The sequence below is a fragment of the Vespula vulgaris genome, chromosome 5, assembly GCF_905475345.1.
Source record: "Vespula vulgaris chromosome 5, iyVesVulg1.1, whole genome shotgun sequence".
In the NCBI taxonomy this organism is placed as follows: domain Eukaryota; kingdom Metazoa; phylum Arthropoda; class Insecta; order Hymenoptera; family Vespidae; genus Vespula; species Vespula vulgaris.
Window position 1 is genome coordinate 5733051 of NC_066590.1, and position 22466 is coordinate 5755516.

The 22466-nt window shown below is 34.0% G+C and overlaps 2 protein-coding genes across 19 annotated transcripts in view; one reads left to right on the forward strand and one right to left on the reverse strand.

Annotated features, from left to right (window-relative positions):
• Positions 1 to 3423, forward strand: part of LOC127063916 (trace amine-associated receptor 9) — a 61244-nt gene extending 57821 nt beyond the window's left edge. For 13 of the 14 annotated variants that reach the window (XM_050994230.1, XM_050994231.1, XM_050994229.1 and 10 more), the window contains one exon: positions 519 to 3423. In XM_050994230.1, the coding sequence (XP_050850187.1) occupies positions 519 to 636 (118 nt within the window). In that variant the 3' untranslated portion in view covers positions 637 to 3423. The remainder of the gene's footprint in view (positions 1 to 518) is intronic. The other variant, XR_007781530.1, reaches the window with a different exon arrangement.
• LOC127063912 (leishmanolysin-like peptidase) overlaps positions 3028 to 22466 on the reverse strand; it is a 238491-nt gene continuing 219052 nt past the window's right edge. For 4 of the 5 annotated variants that reach the window (XM_050994219.1, XM_050994222.1, XM_050994221.1 and 1 more), the window contains 11 exons: positions 15056 to 15167; positions 13622 to 13803; positions 10796 to 10999; positions 8444 to 8669; positions 7960 to 8153; positions 7412 to 7423; positions 7153 to 7285; positions 6908 to 7067; positions 6624 to 6790; positions 6372 to 6491; positions 3028 to 6264 (listed from right to left, as the gene is read on the reverse strand). In XM_050994219.1, coding sequence (XP_050850176.1) covers positions 6103 to 6264; positions 6372 to 6491; positions 6624 to 6790; positions 6908 to 7067; positions 7153 to 7285; positions 7412 to 7423; positions 7960 to 8153; positions 8444 to 8669; positions 10796 to 10999; positions 13622 to 13803; positions 15056 to 15167 — 1672 coding nt within the window. In that variant the 3' untranslated portion in view covers positions 3028 to 6102. The remainder of the gene's footprint in view (positions 6265 to 6371; positions 6492 to 6623; positions 6791 to 6907; positions 7068 to 7152; positions 7286 to 7411; positions 7424 to 7959; positions 8154 to 8443; positions 8670 to 10795; positions 11000 to 13621; positions 13804 to 15055; positions 15168 to 22466) is intronic. The other variant, XM_050994220.1, reaches the window with a different exon arrangement.

The following is a 22466-nucleotide window of genomic DNA, read 5'->3' on the forward strand; positions in this document are numbered from 1 at the left end:
TTCATAAATAAATTATATTATAAATAGAGAGTTACTTCCAATAAAATAGAACTTATTTATGAATCAATCCAATATTTAATAATCTTTCATTTAAGTCACTTTTTCGTAATTGTTGGTAAAATAATTTGTCTACGGTAAATCCGTGAAATTTACCATTAATTCTAATCCTAACATTTCCTATATTCGCATATGTACCGAGGCGAGTTTACAAAGATGTTGAGCAAATTCACTGGTTGATAGATTTGCTTTCAACTTTTGTCAACAATTAACATTTGTGTCAAACGGCGTATTTACTCGTTCTATGAAACCAGCGATATATACGTATATATATATATATATATATATATATATATATATATATATATACACGTACATGTACATATATATCATTTATACATGTATGTATAAACGATAGATATACAAATAAACTGCAAATAAATAGATCAATTAACTGTAGGAAAAATGAACGAACGAGAGGATGGAATATTGGAAATGTGAAAAATATTTTTTGTCGGCAGGAAGGGATGCCGCCACGCAAACGGACGATCCGGGATCACCGGATCACATCAGTTAGTATCGCGTGGCGGCAGGATTCCATCTGCTGATCCAGGGACAAGAACGACGAAGAATGTATGATGGCGAATATTCTTCGGTCTGGCCGACGGATCTTGTCCCATCATTAGGGGAAAGTTCCCATCAAGACAGGTCTTCTTCTTCTTATCACGAGAACAATGGGACGATCGAAAGCTCGAAGACTCGCCAACGTTCGCGACGAGAGAGACGCGTCAAATACGCGAGCTTTCTCAGCTTACCCGATCTTGTACCGGACGAATCTTAGAAATGACGGGAAGACAAACAATTTTATCATAGAAACTAAGATCTGTTCTCCTTATTTTTGACTAAGAGAATGTAAGGCAGAATTTATCGTATAAAAAGAAAATTCGACGGAAGTACTCGTTTTGTTTTTTTTTTGTTTTTTGCGAAAAAGGAGAACGCAGAATGAGATTTTATGTCGGACGAATGTTAAACAAGTCTTTTATTTTTTTTCTTTCTTAATTTTACGAAGGAGAACGTAGAATAACATCATTTGTCGGAAGAGCGATAGAATATTTTTTATTTTCTTTACTTTCGTGAAAAGAGAGAGCGACGAAGTCTGTAGAATAGAGAAATTCGAAGGAAGAACTCGTTCTTTCTTTTTTGTTGTCATTACTGCAAAGTTGAGGAAGATCTTTTGTCAGACGTATTTTAGAAGTTACGAAGAGTTCATAATTTTTTCGAAGAAAGAAAAAAAACCAAGAGAGAGTTTTTTCTCTATCTATTTTGTTTTTGAGAACTAGAATGTAGGGCAGAGAATCTATATCGAATAAGGAAATTCGTAGGTAATTTTCTTTTATTTTTCTTTTTCTTTATTACTAAAAAAAGATAACATAAAACAAAATTTCCAGCGATGAACGGAACGATACGATAGAAGTATTTGTTTCCTTATTTGTTTCTCTTTTCCATTTTTACGAAGAAGGAGAACGTAGAGCAAGATCGGGTCCGCGGTGCCTGAATGGAGTACGGAGAGACCACGACGATAATGTCGAATAAAAAATGTCTCTCTCTCTTTATTTATATTATGAATCTCTCTCGTGGAAGGAATTATAAAACGCACAATGTACATTTCTTGGAGTATATAATATTAATGCAATGGAGAACAACATCGTAATTAGTAAATCGTAATTCGTAATTCTATGCAATCTCACGTTTTAAATGGCCCATCGAGGCCATTTAAAAAGCAGTCTTCAAGTTACTAATCAATGTAAATCGTTTGTGGAAATCATTTTTTAGGAAATAATAAAGAATCCTATGGAAGTATTTACTTGATGCTGTGATATCGTTAGGATTATCGTCTTATTAGTTTTCTTTTGTAATAAAAGTAGAAATTCAATTAGTTTAGTTTCGATTAGTTTGTTTTTGAAGATCTTTTTAGTTCTTTTTTTGAAATTTATACAACGACAAGGGTGTCTCGAAACTTCGAGCGTTATCTAACAGCAAAATCATCGAACTAGCATTAGAAGCATCCACCGTACGAAAGTAATGCAACCAGTGCATTCGTGCGTAAGCTTCTAGATAGCGCTGAATGTAAATCAGATACATACATATACATACGTACAAAATTTTCTTTATACAAGTGTTTACTACACGACCTTCTTTATACAAGTAGGGATATTTCTTATCGTTAGAAGTGTTCTTTGAAAGGTGGTTCAAACATATGCTCGTTAGATGGCGTTAAAAATTTTTGAAGTATTGAATTTTTTGTTATTTATAGATTTTTAGGTGGGGCGCTTAAATATATTCCGTCTTTTTTATTTATAAAATAACTGAAGTAAGTATTTTCAAATCGATACATAATGTTATCGTTTAATTAATATTTTTTAATGAATAGATGTTCTCTGTTGGATAGAAAGGAAATTCTTGTTTTTAGAGGAATAAAAGCGTTTAAATAAATGTCCAATTAAAAGTTGACGAAAACATTACGATGGATCTCATTTTGTTCGCTCGTAATTAGCATCTCGTTTAAAAACGAAAGGTATAACATGGATAGTAATAGATTGTACACAAACGTGTATATATAAATATATGAATGAATGTTTATAAAAGATCGCGATCAGCGAACATTTAATTACAAATACAGCAAAACAGCAGGTAAATTTGGTGAATGAGTTGTCTCATAAAATATATTTTCTCCTAAAAATAGCTTAATATGTTTTTATTAGTTTCTTTCTCATTACGTAGACACGCGAAAATTAATAAGCATTTCATAATATTGAAATCAAATATCAATGCCTAAAATCAAATCAATTTTTTATTCGAATCAGCTTCTACTATGTTGCATTATAGGTAAACAAGTGTTGATTTTTGAAATATATTTGTATTCAGTGCTTTTAGAAAAATAAAACTTTTCATTATTTTGTATAAGTTAATGATAGTCGTTTTTATATGGACAATATTTAGACGTAAATTTTTAATAGATTAACAAAGACATTCTAAAGATTTAAACGTTTATTATCTTGTATACATCTTTATCATTCATAAAAACAGAATTATCAGAGGAATTAGAGAGATTGCGATTTATAATTCGTCTATACATTTTTCTCTTCGGCGGCAGTTTACAAGAAAAATACACGTTAATTACAACGATAGCCCGAGTATTTAACGAGTACCTTTTTAGTGACATCGCTTATTTTCTAAGAAATCGATTTTTCGTCTGGACTCGTTGTCGGTCGTGATCTCGGACAGATAAATTCTCCGCTGTGGTGAATCGCGTGATATGAAATACGTTCGTTTTTTTCTTTCTTTTTCCTTTTTTACAGAAAATTTAATATCTTTTCAATGACGATACACTCGTTTACACGCAAAAATATAAATCTCTGGAATAAAATCCTCCCACAGTGAAGAAGTCGACTGTTTTTTCGTATTTATATACATAACATCGTATTTGTAACTTTTTTCCCTTTTTCTTTTTTTCTTTTTTTAGCTTTTGCATTTTACTTGCGAAGTTTCTTCGAAAGATAAAAAGATATCCGGACGATCGTCGTGCCAGAAGATAAGAGCTACTGAGAAAAATGTAACACTCACAACCATCTCAATTTTTATTCGATAATTTAATCCTCTTATGTAGTTTTCTTTTTGTTTGCAAAAAGATCGTCTTAAAAAGTAACCTACGGAAACGGCCTATGGATTGCTGCTTTATCAACTAAATTCCCTCATGTCTAGCCGTTTAATTATAGACGATTTTTTTTTTAATTTATCAACAGATTATTTTACATGCGTCTCGTATATAATAACGAAAAGAAATAAGTTCGGTCCCCGTTGCTTATCGTTAGAGGATTTTTATAATTTACTTTCTTACAGGGATGGCACATGTACTCAAAGACGGAAGTTATCGATAGGACATACGTGTATGTTCATATAACACACATATATGTTTATATACGTAATATATATGTATATATAAATACGACGTGTCGCTAATCGAAATTAAATCCGAAGTAATCGACGGTGAAAGCGGTTACCCTGCATGCTAGGAATGATAATTTAATTAAAGTCATAGAAACTTCGAGATGAACTCTCTTCTCCTTTTCTTGAAATTTTAGCCGACTATAGAAAATTTTTATCGTTGACACAATTACCAGTTGATTTTTACAATAATTTCAAATAATTTGAAAATAATTTAAAATAATTTTAAATAACTTGAAAATGATTTATATCGCATAATAAAGTATACAGAATTGAAAGTAGGCGTTCATTGTAAAAGCGATTAGAAGAAGATGATTTAGAAACCTCATATTTCAGAATACGCGAGGATTTTCGCAATCGGACCGATTATTATATGTCAAACGTATAGATTTTATTTTCATTTTTTTTTTTTTTTATCGAATAGAAATTTTACAGCACAATGGCTGAAATTAAGATAGACTCCGCGGCACATTCAAAAGATTTGAAACGTATTTTGTTTTAAAGTGCGCGTTCACACACACACACACACAGACACGCGCGTACTTACACACATACGTACATACATACTCGCATCAAAACGCTCACACTCGCTTTCAAGTTTTTAATACAGAGAGTAAACTACTTATTAAACATTAATAGTATCTGTACAAAAGTATAGATTAAGTGTCTTTGTATCTATACAAGACAGACTGATGAACTATGCATAACGTCTGCCTCTCGGTATAGTATAAAATCCATTACTACTTCCGATCGCTTATTTAATCGGAGTTTAATTAATTAAACTATACGTTATCTTTTCTTTCTTCTTTTCCTTTCCTTTTCCTTTTTTCTTTTTTTCTTCCTTGGAATGTATCGAGAGAAGATGCTTCGATGCTAGTTATCGATCTGGTTAAGGGCGAAACGCAAAAGTGTAATCCTCTCGAAGCGATTAGAATACGTACGATCGTCTAAGACGATTATTATTATTATAGTCTCTACGTGTTTAGAATAAAAACGAAAGTGAAACGTCTAGATTTAATACGTTTATGATAATTAATTACGATCATTTTAATCATTTCCTTTTTCTTTTCTTTTCTTCACTTCTCTTCTTTTTTCTTTTTTTTTTTTGGTTTTTCATACGCAAGCTTTCTCTCTTCTTCTATACGCATAAAAATTTATCTTTATTATATGTATATTTATTTATTTATATATATATTTTTGTAAAATTATTTACAGCTTATCCATTAATGAGCGTAGAAGTTTAGGATGTCGACTTTATATAATATTGTCCAACCAACGACCCTGTGTGACTCTTTAAAATTCGTTAAACGCATGTAAATACGCACGAACGTTTGGACACACGTGTCTTTGCCGTTTCATCCTTCTCCCTTCTACATGTTTTTTAAAAAACACTTCGATATGACTCATTGTTTCTCACTTACAAGTTTGAGTGTTAAGCGTAAAAAGGAAAAAATCATTGTACAACGAAGATAGAGATACATAAATGCATCTCATTTCGTTCTTAAAGATTTTACGGGAATGTTAATAAGTTTACAAAGTATAGAATATTAGATTCATTTTACGACGCTGAATTGTTCTTTAGCGTTGTAAAATGGTTAAGAATGTATCCGATTCTTTAATAATATACATTATATGTCACAAAAGTAACAATATAAGAATTTCATTCGAAAAAAGCAAAAAAAAAAGAGAAAAAAAATTAGCAACAATAATGTTTCGCATATTTCTAAACGAAAATCTTTAACTTTTTATGTTTTATATACCGAAACGTATCAGAGTATTACAGAAACGATTGGACTGAAATAGAATTTACCCGTATGCTCGAGAGCTAAGGAATTAGCTTAGAAGAATGTAGTCTTTTATCGAGTCGAAGTTTTTCGAAGCTTAGAGAACGCTACGAATATCGACGTCGATGTTTGTTTGTGTCTGTGTGTGTGTGTGTTTATGTGCGTTATGTATGTATATGTATGTATATCTTCTGTATAGAACATCGTGATTCCTAAAGGCATAACGCAACTACGATGATAAACGATCGTTCATGTATTGCCGTATTATCGAGTCAGATGATCGTAAAAAAATCGTACTAGATTCAACAACGTCGTATCATCTAATGACGCAAGAGAGATACGCGATTAGAAAGATAATTGCTATGTTTAGGCCGAAGGTTTCTGCTGATGAGCAGTAAAGATTGTCTCTGTGATAATAAGTTGCAGGTGGATGTTCATCGCCAGGTTTGCACCATTCGCCTCGAGCTTTTAGTTCTGCCTAAAAGAGATTAACGGATTTATAAAATGATTGATAAAAAAGGATAAGTCATTTGGGTAGGGCCATTATTATTCTAATTGGACGTAGAGCAAGTAGAAATGTCTTACTTGACAGATATCTTTACAGGGTGGACATATCAAAGCTCCTTTATGCAGCCAACCATTTTGAATTATCCTGATTGCTATTTCTTGACCAGCGTGATAGCAGGTGTAAGTATAGTTTGCCACCTAGAATGAAAGAAATGACATTTAATAATAGATCGTGATTACGTATCCACGTGCAATAATAGATACTCTCTGTCTTCGCCAGCGAAATTATTAATGACTTAAGATAATTGCTCATTAAAGTGGTTCACCGACCATAATATGCAGACGACCCGCCTCGCATTTGTATTGATAGCAACCAGAGCCCCAATGTTGCCATTGACGTGCCAATTTGCACGTTCTCTCCTCCCACATTTGATTGGTATGATCGAAGCATCTCGAGTGCGATCCGTATTTCTCGAGAGCGAAATTTTTTTCCGGATCTAATGTGAAAACGTCAAAAATTGTATTTTAAATGTAAAATATCACAGGTGGACTTTTCTACGTGAATTTTTATAGATATTCGTGTGTATACATAGTTACTATAGTTTTATACTTACGTGGATTATTATCCTCGTAAAGACAATGAGATCCTCTGACGACAATGTTTCGAGCTCGCCACGTAAACTCTTGGATATAAGGACAATAGTCTGCCAGAGACACCGAGCCACCATAGTATTGTTCTTCTCCAGATGGTACGTGTGGAATCGAATCGAAATTCTATTGAAAATAAGAACGCGATTAGAATTGATATAACTCTAATTTAAATGCAACATGTAAGTATAGATATCTAATGTATACCTACTTGATATTTTTTTGGTAAGAGTTGAGAATGTTTTACTAAATTGCACAAAGCTACGGAACTTCGATCATCTGTACACTCGGTTTGCAATGGATCTTGCTTCACTTTATTGCAGAAAGGATGAATCGATTTTCCCCTAGAAAAGGAAATAAAAGTCTTAGGAAAGTAATAGACGGTGTGAATCGTAACGAGATCTCGCACCGATTCCGTACATTTTTCAAAAGCTCTCTTCGTTCTCATCCCAAGAATTTGTATTACTTACTTTTGCACTCTGCTGTTATTCCGATATCCCAGAGAAAGAGATTTAAGAAAAGAAATATAGAGTTTATGTATTTAGAACAGAGATTGCAGATAAATCGATAGAAAAAAATTAATAATTCAATCGTCTCGAAGTAATAATAATAACGATTGTTTCTTATAAAACTTGTATCAGATGAGAAATAAAAATGGAGAAGGAAAACGAAAGAGATGTCGAAAAAAAGGAAAAAAATAGGAAGATGAATTTATTTCTTTAAATTATTAAATGAAAGATCTCAGATCTCTCAGGCGACGATTTTACGGGAGTAACTATAGTCAAGTATTAAAGTGCACGATAATCAAGTTTCTTACGCATTGAACAGCCAAGAAGCAAGAAAACGTGACGATGCTTTTAGCGAAATAGGCTTTCTTTCGAAGAAAAACACGAAACACAAGGAGAAAGAATTCATGTCTTACCAGGGATAAGATTTCAATGTGAAAATTCAAAACGTGACTATTCCGACGATAACCATTCAAATATGGTGTCGACTTAAATCCAACGACGATACTCACGATAAACGCGACGATTTCGAGGATATCCATTCCTTGCAGGATTTCATAGCAAAATCGCAGCCCAAGTGCTTTCCCCAGCCGAGTTCTTGCGCCATCGAATAATTTGCACTGTACCAACCGGTATCCTCCATCAAAGCAAGCGTAATCCTCGAATAAACTGGATTTTGAGTGTGCGTACCAGTCATAGCTTCGTTCTGTCATATAACACAGATTCTTTATCTATTATTTTACGTTTTGTTAGAAAGTATAATAATATTTTATATTTATAAACTACTTATCATAATTTTTTGTAGACGTAATTAATCGAAATTTAATTCTTTACAATTAATTACGATGAGGTGACAAAACTATTTAATAGAATATCGTAGTAAAGGTCTCGTTCGTATTGTAAATATTTATAAATGAAAATAAAAAATTTGTTAATAAAAAAGCTTCGTTATGTAGGATCGCGTTAAATATAGTTCGAATTTCGAAAATTACCAACCTCGAAAACCCGCTTTTCCCAATGCGTCAAGGCCGTCCCATCTTCACCCTGGTCTTCGAGTTCTGCACCCTCCAAGTTCGGGCAATTGAAGTGTGCTTGAACTTCGGCACGAACTCGTGGCGTTACGATCATTTGCATCGACCTCTCGACGTAACCACCGTGCACTTGCCAATATGGCCTCGTTACGGTCTTGATCGTGCTCTCGCTCCACTGATGCGTTTGCAATCTGCGCACATGCGGTAAATTATTACTTCCTTTTTTTCCCCTTCTTTTTCTCTCATTAATTGCGTTCGTTAATTAAGGTCTTTTCGCGAAAGAAAAAAAAAACAGGAAAAAAGACTAGCTTTGTCTATCTCTCGTTATGGAATTAATTAAAACGAACTTTTTTCCCTACTATGTATACGACGACGCACTTCGAAATTTGAATAAAAATTAAGTTTTATCGTCAACAAGAGTGAGGAAGAGGAGAAGGAGAAAAAGAAAAAAAAAGTAAAGGATCTAAAAATATTTCAAGTAGTATAAGAACATTAAAAAGACAGATGTATCCTCTTTAATGAAACTGATATCTTGCTATCTATGGAGAAAAGTATATATGGACATCTTCAATAATTTTTCTAATCATCTACGCTAATCTTTAGTGACACGTGTAATCTGACATTATTACGAGGAGAACCAGTAGAGCATTGAAAATATCGCATCCTATGTGACAGGCATACTGGTGGTTCGAAAGTCGATTAAAAACCTCTGGAGATATCCAGAGAGTAATTTAATCGCATTCCTCTTGCGCTCTCTCTCTCTCTCTCTCTCTCTCTCTCTCTCTCTCTCCCTCACTCTTTCTCGCTATTTCTTTTTATTTTTTGAACAGAATGATTGATACAGCACGGCAGAAGGCTGTTTTCGACAGCGAGCCAGCCATCGCTTTTCATATTTCGACATGACGGATGTATCCGTGAATGGTCATTTCACGGAATACGAACACGAGGTGAAAAACATTATTACATTTGAATGTATACTCTCTTTCTCTCTCTCTTTCTATCTCTCTATATATCTATCTATCTATCTATCTATTACTCCCTCTCCCTCTTTTTCTATCTATCTATCTCGTTCGTTTATATCTTGGAACGTTTACGAAATAATGGAAGCTTTGTGAAAATGGAAGGATATTGATCGCTGTCAAAAATTGTAAACGAATTGTTCCTTCGAGGAATTAAAAAAAAAACATAAAAATATATATATATAACGTATTGTTGACTTTTAATGAGAAAGTTACAAAATAAATGGTATCATTACGTTGATCGTAATTGAAAAATAAATTTCTCTAATTGTAAGAAATGCAAAAAGATGTTTTCGCAATCTTTTAAGATATTGGTATAGAGAATATTAGAAATGTATAGACATCCAGAATAAAGGTTTGAATTTTTAAGAGCGACGAGACGTAAAGCAGAAAAGGAGAGAGGAGAGAAAGAGAGAGAACGCACAAAAAATGAAATTAGAGTGAAAAACGTGAAAGAGAGGAAGAGAGAAAAAAGGAAATAGCAAAAAGCACGATGGTAGCAACAACGTGTTCCTCGCTGGAACGGTTCGTTACGGTTCGTCGACTATAAGAGAGCGAGGAAAGCTGGAATTTTCCAATTTTAAAGGCAGATACACGGGAAAGATGGTGGAAGACTGGGGGAGGAAAGAGTTAGGAAAAAAGAGATGGAAGAATGTCGCCAGGTTGGATGATGGATCGCTGTAGCCACCGACGACATTGTTCCTTCTTGTTTCTTCCTCGAGAATGAGATAGAAACGTCAAAGTAATCTACGCTGTCGTCTACGTCTTTCATTTCTACTCGCATTTTGTCATTTCATACGTGTTCAGCATATATACTATTAACGTTCGTATAGATTTTCAATTAAAACCTGTTAGATTCAATTAGTTCGAACTAGAAATTTGTAGAAATAATTGATTACTATAGGATTCATCAATCATCGATTAAGACTGCTAATTTGTTGGGTCAGTATTTTTAAACATTTATGATAAAATATCAGTGTGTAATATAAGTGACGCAATTCTGACGTTTAATTATTTATACTGACCCAAATATTCATATATATATATATATATATATATTGACCATTTATTTCACAATATACTTACCATTAATTAATAAAAGTATTGACTAAATAAATAGAAATGATCGATTAAACAAGGAAATAATTTATTAAAAAAATATTTTCATTTATCAAAGTAATAGAAAATAAAATAACTTTTTCGATAAATATTCATTCACATACATTATCGTAAAGAGCGCCTTCTATTATCTATGATATATATTTAATTATTTTCTTTTTTCCATTTTTTATACTCACTTCTCATTCAACGGAGGCTTCCCAGTGTCGCTTCTTCTCGGTGTTCTTGGCTCACCGTTTTCATCCCTGTAAAAGGCGTAAAGACTGACGGAGAAGCCCAAAGCATGAAGAATTTCGTGTTTGACGGTGCTCAACAATGTTTCCAGTTCCTGAGGCTTCGTGCTGATACTACCTGGGCAAAGATTTGCGTGTCCTGCGATAGGTCTGAAAAGATCAAATATTAAAACAATTAGCAATTAAGAAATTTAAAGGGATTCGTATATACCTAGTGTCATTCAATAAATAATTTCTCCCTTTCTCTTGTATGAAGTTATTATGAAAATAGAAAGACGTAAGAGTCGAATTTGATATATTATTCGTCACACGTGCCTCTGACGGATGAATTCAATTCACTACATTCGATCGATCGAAGAAATCGTAATGCTTTTGAAATATTCACGGAAGTTTGATAGATTGCTTTGGAAATATTAAATCACGTGGAACGTTCGATTCTTCTCTCGTTCTATACATACGTCCTTTACCGGAGGTAACTATATTGTTGAAGTAAAAGCTTTTCAATGGATAAATCGCGAACTGAAATTTTTTGCGACGAACGTATACTTCAATAATTTGTTCTCCGCTGTATATCGACGATATACATATGTTTTTCTACAGAATATCTGGGGAAAGAGGAAACCTTAATTAAATCGATCGATGATGACTTATGTTTGAACAAATTTTTATATATTTTACGTGTTAGATGTTATATTTAAACGGGAACGATGGAATATCTCGCTAGAAACCAAAGTTATGAAAAAAAGGAAAAAAAAAACGTTTGTAAAAAAGTTGTTCGGTATAAGGAGGCACATTATATGGTAGAAATAATTTTTGTGTGGATGAAATAGTGGTGGAGATTTCAAGGTCAAATTAATTTTTTTAGATAGAACTCTATATTCTTTTATTCATAGTACAATAACGGATTTGTTGGGACAAATTTAATGACCTGGTATATCATATCGTTTCGTGTAGTAAAGCCATAAATTAGTGGGATTGGAGTCACGTCAACGTGTATTGTACGTGACTTATTCAATCGATAGTATCATGGATGACACTGTACGAATCGATTAAATCGTACGCTGTAGACATAAACAACGATAGAGCTTTTTATCTTCCCTTATGTCTTTTACATATATTTCTTTTGCTTCGAACAGTCGATTTAGTATATCAGCACGTTTTCAAGAAGTTCGAAAGTCGAGAGAGTAATTATTTTAGTTTATAAACGAAATGCCTATTTCATATTTTTCATTATTATTATTTGTATGTTTTAGAGTAGTAGCGTATTAGAAGCGTACTGTGCGATTTTCAACATTTAATAGCACTTTCAATTTTTTTTTTTCTTTTTCGATAGCTTCAATTTCCCGTGAGATATTTCATCATCACCGTTTAAATGTAACAACCTGTATAATAAATGTATATAGTACAAGGCATATTGTATATAGTGCAACACGATGGAGACCTTATTTCATTTACGTCGAATGCATTAAGGGAAGTCCGTTTCAGAGGAACAGAGTCGACACAAAGCGGCGTTTTAATGGCGCCATCGCGAACAGAATCGATAAACGTGAAGCTTATTGTAAAATGAAAGTAAAATAATATATATATATAAACAAAGAAAAAAAGATAAATAATAATAAAAAGAAGAAAAATAATAGATTAGGTCGTCATATGGATTTTAATGAAATGTTCATGGAATTCTTTCGAAAAATTCCTACAATAATTCGATAAATATCGAGTTTTTAATTTTTCATTTAACATCTCGAACCAGTTTTGTATACAACTTGTCGAATGCACGTCGGATATTCTCTGAAACGAATGCAAGAGAATTTCGAAAAGGAAGGAAATTCGAATTTGACATGTTCGAGGGTAAAAAGAGAGACAGAGAGAGAAAAAGGGAAAAAGAGAGCGAAAGAGGAAGAGAGAAAGTGAGAGAAGAAAAATCAGTAGAACGAAATAAATGCGAATATAGGGAAGTGAACGCGGTCTGTATTGAGAAATATTCTATTTCAATAAAGTGCTGTTATATTATAACACGAATGTGCGAATCGATCATCGCAAAAATATGAACGGTTCGAGAGAGAAAGAGAGAGAGAGAGAAGAGGATACAATGATGAAGAGAAAGAGACGTGTAAGGGGGAAATGCGAGATAGTGGACAATACGCGTTCGCATCTGCCTTGCAAATCGGAGTGAATATTTAAATTCGACGTATCTATCAAACGTACCAAATCGTTCCCTAGCTACATTCTATGTAACACCGTAGGGGCTCACTTCAAGCGAGTCGGTGATTAAATCGCACGGCAAAATTTAATTCGACGTTAGGTTACATAGTTGAGAAAAGAGCTTCGTTTATTCGTTGTTTGTAATTTTTCTATTGTCATGTTAACGTTTCTCATATTTCGTTGGCAAATAAAACATGTAACGCCATTATTATTCAAAAATTCCTTTCGATATTTAAATCTGTTATCTTTATGACTTTTTCCCCGGGTATAACATTTTTCTTAAATAAATACGTACTTTCCTTTTATTCATACAATATGCAAATCGAAAATACATTCTTTTAATCGGTACTGTTTGTATTTTTATTATTCATGGAAATGTACTTCGTTTATCCCTTTATAAACGCCATTTCGTATTTTAATCTCGAAGGTGATGACGTTCTGAAGAGTCTATCTCGTTGTTCAGTCTCAGAGATATAGGATGGAGATATAAAGGAGAGTTATATAAGTCAGACAAAGAGAGAAAGAGAAAGAGAAAGAGAAACATACACACACTCGCTCAAATACACTCACCGATCCAACGCAGCTTCCTGTTGACAGTGAGCAGCATAAGCGACCGTCAATCCCTTGTGACATCTCTCGGTCTGCATAGCGGACACATAAAATACGAAGTCCGCGCCGTCGATTCCGGGACCGGCTTTACTTCCTTCCGCCACCTGACAATTGTGACCCACTGCGTTGCAAATTCTGCACACCTGCGATCGCAAAATTCAAGGTATCAACGCGGAAATTCACGCCTTCCGCTTGAGAGCCGATCGAGAGTCGGCTAATAAATATTCATCGCCGTTATCGTTTCCTCGATAATTCATTTCTAAAACGTTTGTTATCGGATAAATTAATCGACGGAAGTTAGAAATATCTAGGACGATTTAAGACCGAGCAATTGTAACATTATTGTAATTAAATATTATTTTTCCTTTGTATTAATTATTAACAAAATTCAATTTTTTGAGAAATTTCCATTTAATTTTGCACAACAATATCACAATTCTTAACGTGGAATGAAATTCTTTCATCTCTGTAGAAAAATTGTAGGATCGATAGAAAACTGTTTGGAAATTTTCACAAACTCGCATATTTGGAGAATATTTTCTTTTAAGAAATAATGTTAGTTACAGCGTGAAGAGCGAATCATCATAGAAGATCAGAAAAAAAATAAAGAGAAAAAGAAAATTCTTGTATCGCTTACAGTACTCATAAACGTTTTCGAAATCCGATCTCAACCGGGTTGAGGTACTTACTTGGGGAAAGGGAGGATAATGGTGGCCGGGGGAGTATATAAGCGAGAAGAGATCTCGCGCGATGAACGCTCATAAATAAGCGCTCGGCTTCTGCGTTAGTTCGAAGTGGGATAACCGCGTTATCCATTAGCGTTACGGAGTGTAATAGTCGTAGTAGGGTAAGGACGAAGTAAATAATTTTGCGTAGTTCGTTAATCTTCTCTATGGAAGTACGTCGAGATAATAAGTTATTCGTCTTTAATTCTTCTCGGGCCAATTAACGTCCCTCAGTGTGCTCTTAACTTTTCTCTTACAGCTTTGATAAAAGATCTTTCGTGGATCATTAACGAAGATCGATCGATTGAATATAATAGAAAAAGAAAGAGAGAGAGAGAAAGAGGGAGAGGGAGAGCGAGAAAACTTACCGTCGAACGAAAAAAAAACTTCTAAACTTCAAAGTTCGAAATTAGACTTCGATAAGACGATTTGTTAGAGGAAGCTTACGTTCTTTTATTTGTTTGTTTAATAATTTCCACGCGATGTGTATGAAAATTAGAATTTGATTAGTCTCTATACGCGTTAAGTAATTATCAACTATATCCCGATTGATTAGTTAGTAAAATTTGGCCCGAAGTCGTAATGAGAGGCTTGTATCTCGCGTTTCGAGAAGCTCATAAATTAGTGGCTTAATTAGCGTTACTTCCCTGGGTAATGAGTAATTACTTACGTCAAGATGGTCCTCTGGGACGACCACCTCTCCGCACATGGTCGTTGAACGGCAAGTATCTATACAGTGAGTGTGATGATCTTGTACGAAGACCTGACTACTCTCGCATTTTCTGGAACAAATAAATCAATATTTTTAAAGATGAATGCTTTGACATGCGTATAAGTTTATTTCATAAAAAGAAAAATAAGAAATCACAAAAGAATCTTGGGAAAGACTTTTTTAAAGAGATGAAGAGAATAAAGAAATTTCGCTTTTAATCGAGAAAAAGAAAGAGAGAAAAAAGAGGGAGAAACATTGCGAATAATAACAAGAAAGAGACTGAAAGAGATACTCGCGTGGAACGATAAGCGATAAGAAACATTTACGGATTTTCGATTTACGTTTTGTAGAAATGAAAGTGCTACAACTGGGTGCTGGTGCTTCTCTCTCTTTGATCTTATTGTCCCGTTCTCGAGTTTTCTCTGGTATTGTCTCGCGTTCTTTCACGTTGAGAATTTATTAAAGAGACTGCTCTTTCTTTGCTCTTTCTCTCTGTTTCTCTCATCTCCTTTTTCTTCTTTCGCACGGACTCTCGAATAGATCTTAGAGACATTTACGTTCAGAAAGAAAAAGTCGATTTTTAATTAAGACCTTAATTAAGCTTCTTATCCGAGAAATTCGAAGTTTATGTAATACGAACGACGCGACGCTCGAGTTCCAAAGTCGATAATTATAATCGAGACAGTCGGATAAATTCCTTCGTACGGTAGAAATAGTTGTGCAGACCTTTTGACCTTTCCTTACGACTACGGGTAATATTCTCGGAAGAAAAGTTTTCGATTAATTAGACGAAAACTTTTCAATATACAGTGCTTTTTATTTGCACCTCGATCATTACCAAAGTTTATAACGTTAATTTTTTATTTTCTTCAATTAAAAATATATTATTAAATACGTATTTATCATTTACATTTATATATCATTAATTTTATTTAAATTTTTATACAATTATTGATTAATGGAACGTTACAATCTGGTAATCAATCAGAACGGAGAGTTCTATGAAACTGATTGAGTCAAACTCTTCTTTTTCTTATGAAAGGATAAAAGGATATCCTTCTTGAAGTGATCTTAAGGTAGGTTATATTCGAAAGGAGAGGTGAGGAAGGAAGATCGATGCGTAACCAGAATATCTCTCGATGGTTTGAAAATGGCTGCTGTGGGATGATATTGACCAGAGGGTGTATACTTTTATAGGATAGAAGTAAGTACATACTATATACGCAGAAAGGGATGACGGTTGAACCAAAGGAAAAGAATAAAGAGGACTCCAGGGAAGGAAACGGACAGAGTGGAACTAGTATTAAAAGAAAAAGAAAAAGAAGAAGAAGGAGAAGAAGAAGATGCACTTCGCTAAATAAACGTCCTAGCTAGTTCGTGTTTGAAGACTCTCCTAGAAAGACGTAAACGTTACAGTATGAATTGCCTTGAAACTCACATAGACACACATGCGCGCACATATACACGCGTATCGATCTTTATTTTTCGATTAAATTCACGAATACGAAAACTGGCAACAAGTTAAACGTTATTTCCCTGACATTCGAGAAATTGATCGATCTATTATCACATATACTTTATCATCTTTAAGGTTATTAACCAATTACGAATTGCTTTGCATTCGAATCGATCATTTGATTAATAACGAATACATTTCGATATACATATTTTACATGTTCGATTACTTCATTATAAATGACATTCTACATTGCTGAACGAAGTGATTTGTAACGGCGAGTAAAATCACAAATTTGCGATATTTTCAATTTGCGAGAACGCTTTATGCTTTACGACTATGTCATCGCAAATATTTTCGTTAATGGAGAGAGCGTATCATGTTGTTTGTATAGCGGCATCGTTGAGTTGAAATGATTTGAGTATTTCACTAAAATCACGCTAGAAACATCGTCTTGTTTTTCGTATCGAATACGTGGGATGTTAGTAAGAAAGAAAAATCGAAGTTGATAGAATTGTAAAAAGTAAAAAGTAAAAAGTAAAAAGTTGTAAAAAATTGTATTTGGAATTTAATTAGAACGGAAGGGATATAGTATCTACATCGTAATATAAATCGCTTTAATTAAAATCGATGATGCTGATGTTGGTATTGGTGAAGGTAACTAATGCACAAAAATAGAAAAATAAAAAAAAGGAAATGGGATTTCGGGTTTGGATTCCAACAGTTTGGATTTCACTTTGATTCGAAAGAATTCTTAAGCGGATGCGCTTAAAAATCTAATTTCGTTGGAAGGTCAGACGATTATTAAATTCCTCATCGTACTTGGAAATTTTGCTCGTCCTAGCAAACTTTTAATTATTACGCTTTTTGAATCGAAAATCTTTTGAAAGAGACATCGGAAAACTTTCATTAACTCTCGAAACAGTTGATACATAATAGGTAACATGACGTAGTGCCAATGTTGGATCAAAGCAACGATCATAAAGGGATTTTATCGATTTTATATACCATCTTTTTATATCATTCGTGTGTACGGAATACAACGTACATATACGAAAGCACCTAGACAATCGTTTATGTCCTACTTAACTTTTTTCATCGTATTACATGTTTCTTTCGATCTTTATCTCGAGTATATCGAGGTTAATGTTGAAGCGAGTAAGACGTTTAGCGAGTAAACGTTAAACGAGCAGCCAACTCGTCACAAGTGTAATTCTCTGAATCCACTTACGAGGCTCACCCTACGTCCTTTCTCCATTTTCTCGAGACATTTTAGGCGAGGGTAGGCCGATGGAACTAAGAAACTGCGATCCCTTTCGGTTTCTCGACGGAAGACAAACTCGCGTAATTTTCTTCGATAAGCCGATATCGCGTCGACTTTTGGAGACTCCTCGAAATTGTAAGATTCTATCTCGACGCGAATTTATCTCGATAGAGATAGAGAGAAAGAAAGATAGAGAAAGAGAGTGAGAAGAGAGGGTCTGGAAGAGGCCTTCTACGTTCACTCGCTACTCGTCTCGTATATTCTCTTTGAGATCGCTTCGTGAGGGTAATGTTCCGTAGATTTCGTACGTCTATGTATGTATGTATGTATGTATGTATGTATGTATGTATGTATGTATGTATGTATGTATGTATGTATATATGTATATATGTATGTATGTATGTATGTAGAAGAGAAAACCAAAAGGAAAGTAGAGGAAAAGAGAAAGGAAAAGAAAAGGTGCTTGATGCTGAAGAAGAAGGGGACATACTCTAAACGAAAACGGTAAATTGCCTGGAAACCGCTCGAGTATTTACAGAGGACGTCGTTTTCCCGCTATGAACTAAGCCGCTCAATTCCGAGACTTCCGATCCGAGCCTCTCTCCGCCGCCATTTCCCGAAATCGAACTCCTAAATCTTACGAAATTTAAGTCCTATCTTTCCTCAACGATCTAGCAGGAAATACTGCGTTATGTATATTCTAACAGTATCTAAGGAGGTGTTATAAAATTGTTAAGAATTACCATAACCGCTTTTCAAAATTAAAGAAAAATAATATACTCCGAAGACACGTTCGATCGTTGTTATATTTTCAATCAGAATTATTTGATGATTTCAGATACCGTTTAACTCAATTTTCTCTCTATTTTAAAATGTTCCTTTCAATTCTCGCGAATTTAAGAGACATTTAGAAATTTCGTTAATCTTTTAGATTCAACCTGTATATCTTGTAAACGTGATAATACTTTAGAGTTAGATTTTATCTATCTCTTTTCAAAATTTAAGAACCAAGTTCGTTCTAGCATAAAAAAGCTTCGATATCGATAGCACCTCATCGTCGTTGTCAAGCTTGAAAATCCGGATCGCTCAGCTGCTTTTATCCGACTCACCGAGCGTAATTTCTTTGTAATCCGCGAAGGAAGAGCCTCTTTCTCCAGCGTGGAGAAAAATTCAGAGGGATGGGTGGAGAAAGCGTTCGGAAAGCTTCGTTGGAAGTTCGTCGTTAGCTTAAAAGAGCAGAAGCGAGCTTTTCGAAAGCATTATCACTCGGGCTTGCACTTACTCCAAGCTTGCAACATCGACGCTGCTGGATTTGTCGTCAGTGACACGCTTTCTGCATTACCGAGAAGGCTCGCGTTGAAGGAAGACTTCTCACGGCTGTCCTCCTCCTCTTCCTCTTCCTTCTCTTTTCACCAACTTTTACTTTTCCTATCTCTCACCATTTGCGAATTCGCACGTAACGAAATTCATTCGATGATAAAGCCGTTCAAAGTCTTCAATATCTCGTCAAATCACGTGTTATACTATTTAATGTTAAAACTATCGAAGTACAAGGGTCATTTGAAAAGTTCGCGGTTTTCTTTCTTTTTTTTATGTATAGATAAATTTCATTCTTAAAGTGAAACATATCTTAAAGTGAAAAAGAAGAAAAGCTGCAAATTTTTCAAATAACCCTAATATCGCATTTGCTACATCCTTAAGAAGTACTTTCAATCTCACGATTGCCTTTTAATGAACAATTCTTCTAAAGTCTTTAGTTTGATCTTACAATACACTTCGCTATATTCCACGATAGATACGGTACTCAATGATGAATCGTACTAATTAAAGTGTAAGAAATAATTCAAATTTTTACTTTGTAAGATTAAATTGTCATCTTTACGTATTATACGCGATGGCATAGGAACGATAACTCGTATCAAACGACCAGATACCAAAGAGGATTATTCGAATCTCTATAAATCGTTCACGAAAGAGAACGCGATTGTAAAATGGAAGGAAGGCAAATCGACGGAGAAATTTATACGCGAGCAAACACGCTGGCCTTTCCATTTCTGAATTATTGATTACGATACGTGTAACGCGCGTACAAAATCAGTCGTATCACCTTTCTCATCTTTGTACTGAGAATTTTTTAAATCCCTTGATTCGTAACACGAGAGACGCATATCGTGTCTGATGCCCGATTTAGAAATGATGGAATTGAACGATCCGTACCGATGTAAAATTTATCGACGACGATACGCTTCGACGGAACGTGACATTGCATTTATATTCAAGATAGTCTGAATTTCTATAGATATACTCGGTATTATAAAAGAGAAAAGAGAGAGAGAGAGAGAGAAAAAAAGAAAAAAGAAAAATGGAAGAGGGAATAAAATAATTAGCTAATACTTTAATTATGTAAAAGCTTATGCGTGACCTGGTTGATGCACTCGTCGTCTCATCGCATTTAGCCCGTCAATCTTTAAGCCTGAATATAGGGCTCTTCTTTTACTTTTTTCTTTCTTTTCTTTCTACTTGCTACATCGAAATAATTTTTTTTCTCTATATCTCTTTTTATTTTTCATTTTCTTTTTCTATGTATATTCTTTTTTGTCGGTATCTATGATCTGTGTACCCACATATCAATACAAGCGAACGTTAAAACTCGAAAACAGTAACGACGTTTTTATGGTATCTATATATATTTATATGTAGAATATTATAGCAGTATGTACATAAATCCGCAAGACGCGGAATGATGTTTATGCAGGTGACGGTAGGGCAGTATGGTCTTAGAAAAGAAAGAGAGAGGAAGAGAGAGAAAACCTTGATATTTTTCCTTTGAGAGTGGAAATCCGGTATGCCCGTTTTCTTTCACTATTTTTCTTCAAGACCACAATAGCATCCGTGCGATAACATCCGCATAGAGAAAACGCTAACGCAAAACTTCTGACGTCTTAAGCATTTTAGAATAGCGCATCTTCTTTCCGAGAAAGATTTATGAATACGTGTTTCTCGGAGATACATGTGAAATGGGGGACACGGATTGGAGGCCGACGTGTGCTGTATACATATCTATATATATATATTTTTTTTTTATTAAATATCCAACGAGATTTTAGTTTGTGGTGAAATGTAGATTAATATTCGATATACATTTATGTAAATGTATATCAAATATATCAGAATCACGATCGATATATTCTCAACATCATTGAAATAATTTAAAGAAATTCTCGTGTTCGACTATTCGAGAAATTCTATGTTGAGAAAGGTATAATTTTCGGAATGTAAAATCTTGTTATGACAATAAAAAAAGTTATTGCTTTGATCGTTCGAAACAAAAATGAAATAAGAGTCATAAAAAAAAATAATGAAAAGAAAGTTAGCAAGTGATGGGAAGTTGATTAGGAAAACGGTGAACTTCTGTGTCTGATATATAACTTGCACTTACTACTTGTTACGAAACTGAATTAGATTAGATCAATGATGTGGTCAACCAGAAACACTGAAATCACTCTGATCAAAATCACTTGTTAACTTGAGAAATCGTGCGATAAATATATCGTTCTTTAATTTGATCAAACGTTACTAAACTATTTTAATTAAATTATTTCAAACGAAATTGAACGAAATTATTTTAAACGAAATTTACGGTAATTGAAAGTTTCGAATTCGTTTAGAACGAAAATATATAGGAGAAATGTTCTCAGTGTCGTTTTTATTGCCCCGACGAAAGCTTAGTACACATAAGTTTAGCGAAACGCGAGCAGATCAATTCACCAGACAGCAAAGTATATAATAAATTCCTTAGAAGGAGTTAAATTTGATTTAACTTGATTTGTTTCTGGTTTTCACACTAAATTACCTACTCTCGTCCGTCTTAAAATACGAGGAACTTGACATTTAGAGTTTCTAATTTACTTCCTCGAAAGTATCAAAATCTAGCAATTTGGATAATTTCATGAATAATGTATTTGACAAAAATGCTTAGACATTCATAATAATTATGTTCTTCTTTAATTTGATATAAAATCCGACTTTCTATCTCTTTACGTTATGTTTTTCATGGTTTCGTAGAATTTAATGTGTAAAATGGCCCATTCAGTGTACGTATTATATACACATGCGAAGATACACATACATCAGATTTCGCGAATAAAACTGGAAAGGATCGGGTTACTTCGATAAATCATTGCAAGGAGAATCAATTTTCGTCAGAGCGTCGTTCTCAGCTTAGGACGGAAGTTACAGGGCGGAAGTAAACAGGATAAATGTCCAGTCATCGGGAAGAAGATTAATGTGTATTCGAGGAACGTACGGCGTTACTTGCAAGGGACAACAGCAGGGAGACAATAAGGGACCGTTCTCGAAGACGAACGTCTTTCGGAACAACGAAAAGACTCTTTCATCGTTGTATCTAAAAAGAGATGACAGAAAAATAAAGAACAATGATCCCGATCGATCGACTCCAGGACATACATCGTCTTGAATTTTAATCTTTTCTTTTATGTTTTTTTCTCCCTCATATTAAAAATGATATATCTTCGTAATAAATAACAAAGAAACAAGAAAATCTCGTTATTATAATACATATCAAAGGAAGTCTCTTCGTTGGAAAGACATGAGAATCCTGATCCAATACCTTAATATCTAGATCGGTT